A 15,453-nucleotide genomic window follows, 5' to 3' on the forward strand; every position below is an offset into this window, starting at 1 on the left:
TACTCCAGACTAACTCTGCTTACTGCCACTGGTTTTCAAAGGGTAGTCCGAGCCTCTATGAGTTTCAAAATATTCAGTGTACATGTTACGAATGGATTATAGTTTGTTCTAAACATAATTTTATAAGAAAAGGCTTTAGGAAATAGTTGTTTACATAAAAAAATAGGACAGATTGTTACCCATCTTCATTTTATCGTTAGAATTGTAACTTCTTGCATTCAGTTCCCGACCTCCACCAGTTCTATCACAGACAATAGACCATTTTTATGGCATTTCTTTTGTCTATGGTTCTATTTAACTTGTATACGGACAGAGTCCATGGCCAAAACTTATTTTACAAAGAAGTCCATTTTCATCAATTCGAGACGGACGTTAAAAATACGTGCACTTTCCAACCACTAGACCATCACGCTCCCATGGTTGAAGAATCACTTTATAGTTAAAGAACGGTTTGTAATAATAAAATCGTGAAGAACAACGGCTTGATACCGCAACGTGCTTGATGGCGTCGTTCGTCAAGCCGGCTTCTGTATGCAGAACACAAGATTCAGCGGCGGAGTTGTACATATTGGTCTTGTGTCTTGTGATCACGCGTGAAGCACATCTTGCTTCTGTCGGATTGACTATGGTGGTTGAACCACATGCATTTGGAGCACGTAGAAGCTACAGACTTCTCACGAACCCGACATCTCACTTAACCGACCCATCTCTAGCTCCCAACGTCAGTATCGTCATATTCTGCCCTAGGGAGTTGGCCTTCGAGACAAATAACTTCATCTCTGTGGAGGACAGACTTGGCTGCGGTGGAGACATCTTCTTCTTCTTCTCCCCCTCCTCTTCCTCCCTTTTCTTCTTCTTCTTCTTCTTCTTCTTCTTCTTCTTCTTCTTCTTCTTCTTCTTCGTGAGGTTCCAATCTAGTGAGCTGAAACCTTACTGGACTGAGGCTGTTTTAGGACTTCTTCCTCTTCAGCCGTCCTCGTGAGTTTGTCGAGGTCCCTCACTTCCAACGTCGTATACAGCTGGAGAACTCGGACATCGGCGCTTACACCTAGGAGTTTTTGCAGTGCACCGAATCAGCATTTGTCCCAGAGGAATGTAGTTTGGTCATATTACGAGCTTCTATGTCTATAGTTAGTCTATAATTAGGAAAAGGTCTACTCTCTATGGGTATAGGCCTTAAAATGTTAACGATTTACTTCGTTCAATTGTCCAAACTGCTAGACGCATCATAGAGTTTTGCCTATAGAACATTTTTATTGGAACCGATTAATTATAATGATAAATACAGTTTTAAATATAATATAAAGTTATAAAGTCAAAATAGTTAATAATCTTAAAGAACCGTCAATCCCAAAATATAATTTCGTCATTCCAAAAGAACCCAAAATATCGGGTTCCAATCAATCAAAATAACTTTTTTTCATATTGCACATTATGTATAGAATGGTGTAAGTTATTATTATACAACTATAAAACCTAAGACTACTATACAGATGATATTGTTATTATTAATATATCATTCAAATTTCAGGAAGTTGCCAGGTAAGCTATTGATGGGATTTTCTCGTAAACCGATAAATTATGTCTGTTAAACAGTGTTGAACGGGTTAGTTTCATTATACCACAATAAAGCTTTGGTGATTGTTGATATTTATATTAAGATATAAAAGACGTGCGCTCTAACTGCTAGACCATTCGCAGACTAGTAATATCTATAGGTACTTATTTAATACGCAAGCAGGTATTTTGTGACAATTACTCCTCCGAAACTACTGAACCGATTGTCATGTTTTTTGTGTCATTGGAAAGAGCGTAACGTGCAGTTGTGTAGGAAACTTTCTTTTTAGGTAAATAATTAGAGAGTGAGGCCCTGGGGCCCTTTAAAGTTTCCTATTTCTCCATAAGATTAACGTTATTATGGACAACCTAATGTGGCTATGAGTAAGTCTATTTGTAGAAAACACTAAAATCAAGATTAGTTTTTGAAAAATGATAAGATATTTACAAGAAATGTTGATTATATCGATGTGTTATGTACATCTTGAGTATTTCCATAATCTTTGAGTCAAATCCTTTAAAGTCATAATGAATTATGACTGTTATTCGTTTTAAAATAACGCCTGTAATACTTAGCAATTGTTCGAATCCGAGCAACAGGTACACTAGTTACATTACAATATACATACACCCACGTTTGACCTTTACTTTATACATGAAAAAGATTTTGTAAAGTACCTAATTCCAATTAGGCCTACCTTCTTGTTTATGAAAAAAACACACACACAAGAAGCAAAACCATTAAATCTGCCATTATATTTCCCATTGTAGTATCATTACAGCGGATAGTTGCCTATACTATTTGGTCCAAAATAAAATTAAATGAAATTTCAATAGAGGTTAACTTTAATGCAATTTATTATAATCCAGGCTTTAACAGTTCCATGATTCCATGAACCGCATATTAAATTCTAAAATGTTGATCTCAATCCAGAGACTGTTGCATAGTCATTTTTTAGGCTTTCAACGAAATATTACATATTTTACAAAAAATTATCAATACACAGTAACACTTTTTACTGTTAAATTTATCTTCGTTCGCATTTCACAGATGTTGATAACAAATATACGTTCATTAATCTCGTCAGGCGTCATATCGTTTAACCTGCCAATCGTTGACTGACAAAATGGCGTCAAAAAATAAATGATGAAGTTAGATCATGGCATCACTTAAAAATAGAATTTTATTCAAACTTAATCAAATACGGTTATTTTCAATACTTGACTTGCGTTACGGGCCTAAACAAGTTCTTTCTCTCTGGGATGAGAGAATAGAATACAGTATTTGTTTATTTTCTCTTTTCATATAGAATACATATAATACACAGGTCACAGTTAATAACAATGTGCATCATAATAAATTCACAGTAATAAAAAGACACAAAACAAATGAACTTGATTACAGTGAATATACAAGTTTTAAATAAGTAGGCTATTTTTCAGGTAATCGGTGTCCAGGACATCAGCTGTTATTTACCCCATCTTAAAAACAACGCATAAAATTTTGATTTAAAAAAATTTGAAACACTTTCAATTTATAAAATTAATACGACCAAAAGAGATCGAAGAAATAAATATCTTGGTGGCAGATGTTTGTTATTTTAGGAAAACAAAACCAAAGTAATTTTGAGAGCCGTTTTACAAAGATAGTAAATATGTACCAAGTTATTCGGTTTGTGAATTAGTTAGCTTAGAGATTGGTGTAGTAGGACAAAATTATAGTTTTATACTTTTACTTTTATACTTTTCGATGAAATGGCGACCATACAAAGTAGGTATTTTAGCAAAGTTTTGCCATACAGTGTGCCATAACTGTGTCTTTCCAACCTTTTTTTTAATGGACTTATCAAAAATGGGCCCCGGAACTGCTAGAGACTGCTTACTTATTTGGACAATCATATACCCTAAGTCGTCGGTCGTTACCAACATGACGATCGAAAGTGTTGCCAACACGATACTATCATAAACAAATTTCTAAGTTTTACAATAGATTGGGAAGTAGAGAACACATTGTTTAAACTTAGAGGTAGACCGCTTTTTTGTCGATAATAGCCAACATACATAAACATTAATCTAACAATATGCTTATTAGTTTAACACAGATTATTAAAATTGTTTGTTTAACTCTCATAAGGTCAATATTATATATTTGCTACATAACACATGTGTATTTACTCGACATTGACACAATCAAACGTTTCCACATGAAACAAGCATTAAATAGGGTTCAAATTTCACATAAGGTAAGAAGATTACTTGCGCTGATTGGAGTAAATAATAAGACCGTATGTTCATAATAACCTATTTGGATAAAAAATATTGATTTGAGAATACCTAGTTTTTTTTTTTTTAAACAGCTGACTCATGTACAGTTGCTGTAGTGGTCATCATCCGAATATTTTCCTTTGTATTGTGTTTAGGTCTTATATTGGCTTGATTTTAAACATATGCTACGATTCTTTGTTTTGTTTATGTCACGCTGATGTTTTGTTACCATCATGGGGATTCATGGCAACCCATTAGGCCAGTGTTAAAAGTTGAATACTTTGAATTACTTTTAAATTATATATGCATTAACAAAATTGAAATAGTTTCTTCTTAAACCTTCCAAACATTTGTTGAAACAACCTTGGCTAAAATATGTTCATCCGTTATAGAGCGATAGTGTTACAGTAGAAAGTTTGCATTGAAGCCGATCCCAAAGAGCTTGACTTCGCTCCACTCAAATCAGTCCAAAAATGATTGCACACTGTTCCGATTTTAATAGGGTTACTTTATTATCCATGTTGTTTAGGAATGCTTGTCTAAACCAATCGGAACCAGCCTAGTTTAATTTTAATTTATTTTAAATGTCTAATCGCCTCTTAACAAAAATAAAAAAAGCACTTGTAAACACGTTACATAAACAAATACATAATGGATCAAGGTTAATTTAGTGTGTAAATGCTAGAGTGCTTGTAATAACAATTATTTTAAAGTCCCTATGACTGTATAGCAACGTTTGTATGCATTGCATGATTTAAAGATCATAGACCTTTGAATTATATTATGTTCATGTAAAATTACACCCTTTCGAGTGTAAATCATATTTTAAAATCTTGTGCACATAGTGTTTTATTGTAAAGTACTGAATATAAACTAAAATTATTTTGCTTTATTCCTACAGTTTCTTAATATATTGGAAAATAATTTTATTATAATATGAATCTAATATAATTTAACTAGATAATTATATAATAACACGCCATAAGCTGAGGACTCCACATTGTAATCCAAGCGCCTGCAGAATATATGACGCAACAGCACATAATTCAAGTGCTCATGTCGCATTTGTTTTTAGCAGGCGCATAAGAATCATAACACATAACAGAGATAATATCTCCAGCTATTTAGAGTAATTGATTTGATTTAAGTTCACTACAGTATTTATGATGTTGAATTAATATAAAATATATATATATTGCAGGCTTTTGTTATAATTGTTTAGTAAAACAAAAGTTTAGTGATAATTTGAGAGAGAGGTTCTACATTTTATTTACGATGGTTCGGTTCAAAAGAAGCCTAGAACAAAACATATGTTTTTTTAACTATGCATTGAATCACTTATTTTTCCACATAATTGTTACTATTGTTAGGGAACCATTTTCGTAGGTATTTTTTATTTAAATTAAAATTAAAAACAAATAGGTTCCTAAAACTGTACTGGTCAATGATTTATTTCAAACGTTGACAGATACTTAAGTATTGTCCTGTTACCAAGAACCATACAGCCACATTCTCATTCACACAAAAGTCACAGTTGCTATATTTGGCCTGTGTCGGGACTCACCTTCATGTTTATGTCAACAGACCCAAGTCAATATTTACCCTGGTTTCCACCTTTCTGGGTTTCTTTTATTCATACCAACCTTTGGGTGCCCTTTCCAAAGTCAGTGTCTTGTTTTGAATTAAAAATTTCACTTGTAATTTGAATGTATGATTTTGTTTTAAAAACAGAATTAGATAAAAATTATAACGTAAAAAATAGAAAAGTTACCATTGTAAATTGTTTAACCTACTTCTGACATTTTTTCCTATCACGGATTAAAGGTTAAAGTCAAAAAATACACCGATTCTTATTGTTACAATTTTCAATTTGGTGTGTGTTGGTAACTTTTGCGTATATAGAAGTAGTCTAAAACACAGATTTACCCTTATGCCATTTCAACGGGTTACACCTGTAATACTAAACTCTGCACAACAATACACATGGCCCGAAAGAGCCTATTTGGGGGACAAATCCAATAAAGCCAAAGAAAGTTTAAACTTTTGTCAGTTTGTTAAGCAAGCAACATTTTAGCTTGGATTTCCTATAACTGTTCATAATTAATAATTAGCTGTAATACATTTTCTGCCCCCTTCTTTTATACTGTACAAACAGAATACATGATGAAGGGGTATCTTGACCCCTTACTTTTTTTAACATTGTTTTTTAAATCTCTGCAAAGCATATTTCTCCACAAACGGTTTAGTGACCCCTGTGGGAAGGAATGTAGGAAGTACTAATTGACCTTTAGGATAATCCGTAGTCATTAACTCATCTTTGTCCCTAATTGATCAGAAGTTATTACTGTGAAAATTGGATGATGTTTCCACGTTCGGGCGAAAATTGAAATCCGTTTGGCGCTGATAGTTAAATTTTACATGCCGTAATGAGTTCTACTTTTCAAATCACTGTATTAATCATTCGGTATACTTGATTACGAGAGGACGAGCTACAACTATAGCTTAGAAAAACACCCCCAACGCAGTAAACCTGCAAACTAAGCAAATAACCATTTATCTTATTGAATTTTGACAAAAGCATTTCATTAAGCATGCCAGATTTGTTCTCTATTTAAATAACATTAGGTTTCATGAGTATTTTGGCTTTCTGCTACAAAGAAAAAAATGTTTTTGGTAAAATGTTTAGTATAAACACTGTACAAAAAAATTTTCTAGTATGAAATAAATAAATTCAACAAATTTGATCAAAATATATCCAAAACATCAACCACAACAGGTTGCTTTTCCCTAATAAGATTTTTCCGTATCATTGAATTGTACTTTAACGCATTGTACATCGACGTTCTTGATCTCAGCTTATAACCTACACAACCTAACAGTGGTACTGTGTGTGTTACAGTCAGTTATACCGGAGTTCCAGCTTCAACAGCAGTGGTCGTAGCTCCACCTGTGACACTGGAGACGACATATACTCTGATGTGTCACTGGAGGAAGACGTTCTTGATCTCAACTTATGACCTACACAACCTAACAGTGGTACTGTGTGTGTTACAGTCAGTTATACCGGAGTTCCAGCTTCAACAGCAGTGGTCGTAGCTCCACCTGTGACACTGGAGACGACATATACTCTGATGTGTCACTGGAGGAAGACGTTCTTGATCTCAACTTATGACCTACACAACCTAACAGTGGTACTGTGTGTTTTACAGCCAGTTATACCGGAGTTCCACCTTCAACAGCAGTGGTCGTAGCTCCACTTGTGACACTGGGGACGACATATACTCTGATGTGTCACTGGAGGAAGACGTTCTTGATCTCAACTTATGACCTACACAACCTAACAGTGGTACTGTGTGTGTTACAGTCAGTTATACCGGAGTTCCAGCTTCAACAGCAGTGGTCGTAGCTCCACCTGTGACACTGGGGACGACATATACTCTGATGTGTCACTGGAGGAAGACGTTCTTGATCTCAACTTATGACCTACACAACCTAACAGTGGTACTGTGTGTGTTACAGTCAGTTATACCGGAGTTCCAGCTTCAACAGCAGTGGTCGTAGCTCCACTTGTGACACTGGGGACGACATATACTCTGATGTGTCACTGGAGGAAGACGTTCTTGATCTCAACTTATGACCTACACAACCTAACAGTGGTACTGTGTGTGTTACAGTCAGTTATACCGGAGTTCCAGCTTCAACAGCAGTGGTCGTAGCTCCACTTGTGACAATGGGGACGACATATACTCTGATGTGTCACTGGAGGAAGACGTTCTTGATCTCAACTTATGACCTACACAACCTAACAGTGGTACTGTGTGTGTTACAGTCAGTTATACCGGAGTTCCAGCTTCAACAGCAGTGGTCGTAGCTCCACCTGTGACAATGGGGACGACATATACTCTGATGTGTCACTGGAGGAAGACGTTCTTGATCTCAACTTATGACCTACACAACCTAACAGTGGTACTGTGTGTGTTACAGTCAGTTATACCGGAGTTCCAGCTTCAACAGCAGTGGTCGTAGCTCCACCTGTGACACTGGGGACGACATATACTCTGATGTGTCACTGGAGGAAGACGTTCTTGATCTCAACTTATGACCTACACAATCTAACAGTGGTACCGTGTGTTTTACAGCCAGTTATACCGGAGTTCCAGCTTCAACAGCAGTGGTCGTAGCTCCACCTGTGACACTGGGGACGACATATACTCTGATGTGTCACTGGAGGAAGACGTTCTTGATCTCAACTTATGACCTACACAATCTAACAGTGGTACCGTGTGTTTTACAGCCAGTTATACCGGAGTTCCAGCTTCAACAGCAGTGGTCGTAGCTCCACTTGTGACACTGGGGACGACATATACTCTGATGTGTCACTGGAGGAAGACGTTCTTGATCTCAACTTATGACCTACACAACCTAACAGTGGTAATGTGTGTGTTACAGTCAGTTATACCGGAGTTCCAGCTTCAACAGCAGTGGTCGTAGCTCCACCTGTGACACTGGAGACTACATATACTCTGAAGTGTTACTGGAGGAAGATGTTCTTGATCTCAACTTATGACCTACACAACCTAACAGTGGTACTGTGTGTGTTACAGTCAGTTATACCGGAGTTCCAGCTTCAACAGCAGTGGTCGTAGCTCCACCTGTGACACTGGAGACGACATATACTCTGATGTGTCACTGGAGGAAGACGTTCTTGATCTCAACTTATGACCTACACAACCTAACAGTGGTACTGTGTGTGTTACAGTCAGTTATACCGGAGTTCCAGCTTCAACAGCAGTGGTCGTAGCTCCACCTCTGACACTGGGGACGACATATACTCTGATGTGTCACTGGAGGAAGATGTTCTTGATCTTAACTTATGACCTACACAACCTAACAGTGGTACTGTGTGTGTTACAGTCAGTTATACCGGAGTTCCAGCTTCAACAGCAGTGGTCGTAGCTCCACTTGTGACACTGGGGACGACATTTACTCTGATGTGTCACCGGAGGAAGACGTTCTTGATCTCAACTTATGACCTACACAACCTAACAGTGGTACCGTGTGTTTTACAGCCAGTTATACCGGAGTTCCAGCTTCAACAGCAGTGGTCGTAGCTCCACCTGTGACACTGGGGACGACATATACTCTGATGTGTCACTGGAGGAAGAAGTTCTTGATCTCAACTTATGACCTACACAACCTAACAGTGGTACTGTGTCTGTTACAGTCAGTTATACCGGAGTCCCAGCTTCAACAGCAGTGGTCGTAGCTTCACTTGTGACACTGGGGACGACATATACTCTGATGTGTCACTGGAGGAAGACGTTCTTGATCTCAACTTATGACCTACACAATCTAACAGTGGTACCGTGTGTTTTACAGCCAGTTATACCGGAGTTCCAGCTTCAACAGCAGTGGTCGTAGCTCCACTTGTGACACTGGGGACGACATATACTCTGATGTGTCACTGGAGGAAGACGTTCTTGATCTCAACTTATGACCTACACAACCTAACAGTGGTACTGTGTGTGTTACAGTCAGTTATACCGGAGTTCCAGCTTCAACAGCAGTGGTCGTAGCTCCACCTGTGACAATGGGGACGACATATACTCTGATGTGTCACTGGAGGAAGACGTTCTTGATCTCAACTTATGACCTACACAACCTAACAGTGGTACTGTGTGTGTTACAGTCAGTTATACCGGAGTTCCAGCTTCAACAGCAGTGGTCGTAGCTCCACCTGTGACACTGGGGACGACATATACTCTGATGTGTCACTGGAGGAAGACGTTCTTGATCTCAACTTATGACCTACACAATCTAACAGTGGTACCGTGTGTTTTACAGCCAGTTATACCGGAGTTCCAGCTTCAACAGCAGTGGTCGTAGCTCCACCTGTGACACTGGGGACGACATATACTCTGATGTGTCACTGGAGGAAGACGTTCTTGATCTCAACTTATGACCTACACAATCTAACAGTGGTACCGTGTGTTTTACAGCCAGTTATACCGGAGTTCCAGCTTCAACAGCAGTGGTCGTAGCTCCACTTGTGACACTGGGGACGACATATACTCTGATGTGTCACTGGAGGAAGACGTTCTTGATCTCAACTTATGACCTACACAACCTAACAGTGGTAATGTGTGTGTTACAGTCAGTTATACCGGAGTTCCAGCTTCAACAGCAGTGGTCGTAGCTCCACCTGTGACACTGGAGACTACATATACTCTGAAGTGTTACTGGAGGAAGATGTTCTTGATCTCAACTTATGACCTACACAACCTAACAGTGGTACTGTGTGTGTTACAGTCAGTTATACCGGAGTTCCAGCTTCAACAGCAGTGGTCGTAGCTCCACCTGTGACACTGGAGACGACATATACTCTGATGTGTCACTGGAGGAAGACGTTCTTGATCTCAACTTATGACCTACACAACCTAACAGTGGTACTGTGTGTGTTACAGTCAGTTATACCGGAGTTCCAGCTTCAACAGCAGTGGTCGTAGCTCCACCTGTGACACTGGAGACGACATATACTCTGATGTGTCACTGGAGGAAGACGTTCTTGATCTCAACTTATGACCTACACAACCTAACAGTGGTACTGTGTGTGTTACAGTCAGTTATACCGGAGTTCCAGCTTCAACAGCAGTGGTCGTAGCTCCACCTCTGACACTGGGGACGACATATACTCTGATGTGTCACTGGAGGAAGATGTTCTTGATCTTAACTTATGACCTACACAACCTAACAGTGGTACTGTGTGTGTTACAGTCAGTTATACCGGAGTTCCAGCTTCAACAGCAGTGGTCGTAGCTCCACTTGTGACACTGGGGACGACATTTACTCTGATGTGTCACTGGAGGAAGACGTTCTTGATCTCAACTTATGACCTACACAACCTAACAGTGGTACCGTGTGTTTTACAGCCAGTTATACCGGAGTTCCAGCTTCAACAGCAGTGGTCGTAGCTCCACCTGTGACACTGGGGACGACATATACTCTGATGTGTCACTGGAGGAAGAAGTTCTTGATCTCAACTTATGACCTACACAACCTAACAGTGGTACTGTGTCTGTTACAGTCAGTTATACCGGAGTCCCAGCTTCAACAGCAGTGGTCGTAGCTTCACTTGTGACACTGGGGACGACATATACTCTGATGTGTCACTGGAGGAAGACGTTCTTGATCTCAACTTATGACCTACACAACCTAACAGTGGTACTGTGTCTGTTACAGCCAGTTATACCGGAGTTCCAGCTTCAACAGCAGTGGTCGTAGCTCCACTTGTGACACTGGGGACGACATATACTCTTATGTGTCACTGGAGGAAGATGTTCTTGATCTTAACTTATGACCTACACAACCTAACAGTGGTACTGTGTGTGTTACAGTCAGTTATACCGGAGTTCCAGCTTCAACAGCAGTGGTCGTAGCTCCACTTGTGACACTGGGGACGACATATACTCTTATGTGTCACTGGAGGAAGATGTTCTTGATCTTAACTTATGACCTACACAACCTAACAGTGGTACTGTGTGTGTTACAGTCAGTTGTACCGGAGTTCCAGCTTCAACAGCAGTGGTCGTAGCTCCACCTGTGACACTGGGGACGACATATACTCTGATGTGTCACTGGAGGAAGACGTTCTTGATCTCAGCTTATGACCTACACAACCTAACAGTGGTACTGTGTGTGTTACAGTCAGTTATACCGGAGTTCCAGCTTCAACAGCAGTGGTCATAGCTCCACCTGTGACACTGGGGACGACATATACTCTGATGTGTCACTGGAGGAAGACGTTCTTGATCTCAACTTATGACCTACACAACCTAACAGTGGTACTGTGTGTGTTACAGTCAGTTATACCGGAGTTCCAGCTTCAACAGCAGTGGTCGTAGCTCCACCTGTGACACTGGGGACGACATATACTCTGATGTGTCACTGGAGGAAGACGTTCTTGATCTCAGCTTATGACCTACACAACCTAACAGTGGTACTGTGTGTGTTACAGTCAGTTATACCGGAGTTCCAGCTTCAACAGCAGTGGTCGTAGCTCCACCTGTGACACTGGGGACGACATATACTCTGATGTGTCACTGGAGGAAGACGTTCTTGATCTCAACCATAAGGTAGGTGACCAGAAAAATGTTTGTATTGCCATTAGTATAGTATAATAGCTGGTCTGGTGGTTAGAGCTCGGGACTTCCGTCACTGAGGTCCGGGGTTCAAATCCCACCAAGTCACAAATTTTTATCCAAGTGATAATGCCGCAACTCCTTTTTAAAAAAAATCCCGAACTCCTGCATAGCATCTTAGGACAAAAAAAGTATAGTATTTTGAATGAAAAATACAGTATCTATTTAATAGACTAAGACAATTTGATTTTTTATTTCGGGAATCAAAATCTCTATAAAACTGGGATTCAAACTTTTAAATTCAAAATAGTTTTATTTTAAGTCTATATGAACACACTACTGAATATGATTTTCTCCTGACCTGGATAATACTACAATCCCCACCCACATCAAGCCTTTAAAACGTTGAACAAATTAATTATATTTAACATGCACTTGGGCAATAAGATAGATGCATGACTTTAAGGTGTTCAAAGTTCACGGTCAAAGAGTTTAAGCCTTGAAAAGAGCAAGAGAATAAAGATAATCATAAAACAACGGCCAAAGCATAAACAAAGAATAAAATAAGAAGAATAAATGAAGAATAAAAAAATGATAATAAAATGAAACCTGTTAAACATAAAAGAGTCGACGTACCGTTAAGTAGCAATGCGTTCTACAATAACATAAGAATTATTTAGGCCGAATATGCTTCAAAGAAAGTCTTGTCAAGCCTTGTTACTGACTAAGACCAGTTTTATCTTTTGCTAGAATCATAAATTAGAATTCCAAATCTCGTAATCATGCAATGTTTTACAAATTATATTGATTCATGAGACATTTACATATTTCAAACTTTACTATCACTAAGTAGAGTGCAGTAAGGATTACTGGAAAGTAGAGGACGCTGAGGGCAAGAAAAGTGGAAGGCTTGTAGTGAAAGTGAATGTGACTTTGGGGATCACATTAGAAATCTCACTTAGCAAACCCCTTCACTCCCTGTTGAATATTACATAACCAATGTCATTGTTTTGATTTAATTTAGTGACTATTGTATAATGCAAGATAGCTATCTATATTTAATGGTCAATACTGTTTTAACGCTTGAAGCATTTTGCATTTACCCACAAGTTCATTATTTTCCTACAATAACAATGTCGCTGACTCGACCCAGACTGTTTTAATGAACAACAATTAACACTAAACCTCTTGACAATTAATTGCTTACATTACGATGCAAATTGCTGTCTTGCGGTCTTGGTCTCGCGGTTAATACTGGAAGCTGCACATAGTTTATTAAATGGGTCCCTTGCAAAACTATACATTTTATCATGAATTCATTTAGTACGGAGCTTGAGGTGCAATTTAAGATGACGATGGTTGAGTGTGCACTTATTGCTTAGCTTTTCTACTAACTAAACCGTACAAAAAAGTTAAGTTTCAGACAAAATGTAACCCTACTCTAAATTTTACTATATTTCTTCAACCACACAAGAGGTAAAATTTGTTATCCTCCATTTTGAGGGGGTTCTGTTGCTCACTTCATTATGTTAATAGGGGTTGTAATTCTCACTTCTCCTTCTAAGGAAGCTGTGATGCCCAATTCCCTACTTAGTGTTGTGATTTTCACTTTTTAATTTTCAATGTTTACCAGGGTGTGATATTCACTACTCTGTGATTCTCAGTTTCAGGGGGTTGTGATGCTCACTTCTTTGTGTTGAGGTGGTTGGGTTGCTCACTCCTCTGTTTTGAGGTGGTTGTGATGCTCTTTTCTCTATGTTGAGGTGGTTGTGATGATCACTTCTCTGTTTTGAGGTGGTTGTGATGCTCTTTTTTGAGGTGGTTGTGATGCTCACTTCCCTGATTTGAGGTGGTTGTGATGCTCTTTTCTCTATGTTGAGGCGGTTGTGATGACCACTTCTCTGTTTTGAGGGGGTTTTAATGCTCATTTCTCTGGTTTTGATTGGGTTGAGTTTGGTTTATTAATTATCAGGCTCTGTTTTGAGGGGTTGTGAAGCTCACTTCCCTAAGTTGAGGGGTTGTGAAGCTCACTTCCCTGTGTTGAGGGGTTGTGAAGCTCACTTCCCTGTGTTGAGGGGTTGTGAAGCTCACTTCCCTGTGTTGAGGGGTTGTGAAGCTCACTTCCCTAAGTTGAGGGGTTGTGAAGCTCACTTCCCTGTGTTGAGGGGTTGTGAAGCTCACTTCCCTGTGTTGAGGGGTTGTGAAGCTCACTTCCCTGTGTTGAGGGGTTGTGAAGCTCACTTCCCTGTGTTGAGGGGTTGTGAAGCTCACTTCCCTAAGTTGAGGGGTTGTGAAGCTCACTTCCCTAAGTTGAGGGGTTGTGAAGCTCACTTCCCTGTGTTGAGGGGTTGTGAAGCTCACTTCCCTGCGTTGAGGGGTTGTGAAGCTCACTTCCCTAAGTTGAGGGGTTGTGAAGCTCACTTCCCTGTGTTGAGGGGTTGTGAAGCTCACTTCCCTAAGTTGAGGGGTTGTGAAGCTCACTTCCCTAAGTTGAGGGGTTGTGAAGCTCACTTCCCTGCGTTGAGGGGTTGTGAAGCTCACTTCCCTAAGTTGAGGGGTTGTGAAGCTCACTTCCCTGTGTTGAGGGGTTGTGAAGCTCACTTCCCTGTGTTGAGGGGTTGTGAAGCTCACTTCCCTGTGTTGAGGGGTTGTGAAGCTCACTTCCCTGCGTTGAGGGGGTTGATAAAGACCCCACTTATCACTCAAATAAAGGCTCTCTTATCAATGTTCACCGGAATGTGAATCCCGCTGCTTGATTTTGACGTGATTGAAAATAAATTAAATAGAAAATCCCTTACTTACCGATCCAAGTAGACGTGATTAAAATCAATGCTCATCCATAAAATTTAAGTAGTTGTGAAGCTGATTGCTCGCTGCTCAATGTTGAGGTAGTCACGGTACTCTTTGCTCACTGGCTTTGTTAATGCGAGCAACCAGTCAACCATAACCACTGCTGAGCCCTGTTATCAGCTGTTCAAGGTCACCATTCCTTTCACCTCAGCAAGGACGTTAGCTATCACCCAGGACTGGAATGCAATTTGCACACCACCGCAGTGCTTCTACTGTCGTAATATATCCCGGACTGTGAACCGATTCAGCATTTATGGAGAGGAAAGTTCTAAGATAAGTCATGGACACGATTAAGTCATAGCATTGGGCATAGCAACTCAGTAAAATGAGTGATAGCGCGTAATAACCAGAATATCTTATGTATGATGTCTAATGAACTTTGATTGCACTAATTTATTGTGTCAGTATAGCCACATATAGCACAAGAGTGAGTGTGTTTGTGTCAAACGGTATACGGTGTCAAACGGCATTTTCTTGATTTTATGTCCTTGGCTATTACTGGACAGTTTTTCAATAATGATATGAATTAACAAGAGTAACTGTAAGAAATAAAAACCTCATAGCAATAATGTCTCTTCTTTAAACTCCGAGAACTTTTAGCGAATTTCCCTATAGGGAAGTAGCTATTACCGTAGGTGGCACG

At 39.3% G+C, this 15,453-nt stretch overlaps 1 protein-coding gene across 1 annotated transcript in view; it reads left to right on the plus strand.

The window, feature by feature from the left end:
• The window catches only part of LOC129003862 (rab11 family-interacting protein 4A), a 186,501-nt gene that overhangs the window by 122,639 nt on the left and 48,409 nt on the right, over positions 1-15,453 (plus strand). The window contains exon 8 of the mRNA XM_054432188.1: positions 11,837-11,954. Coding sequence (XP_054288163.1) covers positions 11,837-11,954 — 118 coding nt within the window. The remainder of the gene's footprint in view (positions 1-11,836; positions 11,955-15,453) is intronic.

This window comes from Macrosteles quadrilineatus, unplaced genomic scaffold, assembly GCF_028750875.1.
Source record: "Macrosteles quadrilineatus isolate MER2022 unplaced genomic scaffold, UCM_ALF_1.0 Scaffold_9__3_contigs__length_116548681, whole genome shotgun sequence".
NCBI lineage: Eukaryota > Metazoa > Arthropoda > Insecta > Hemiptera > Cicadellidae > Macrosteles > Macrosteles quadrilineatus.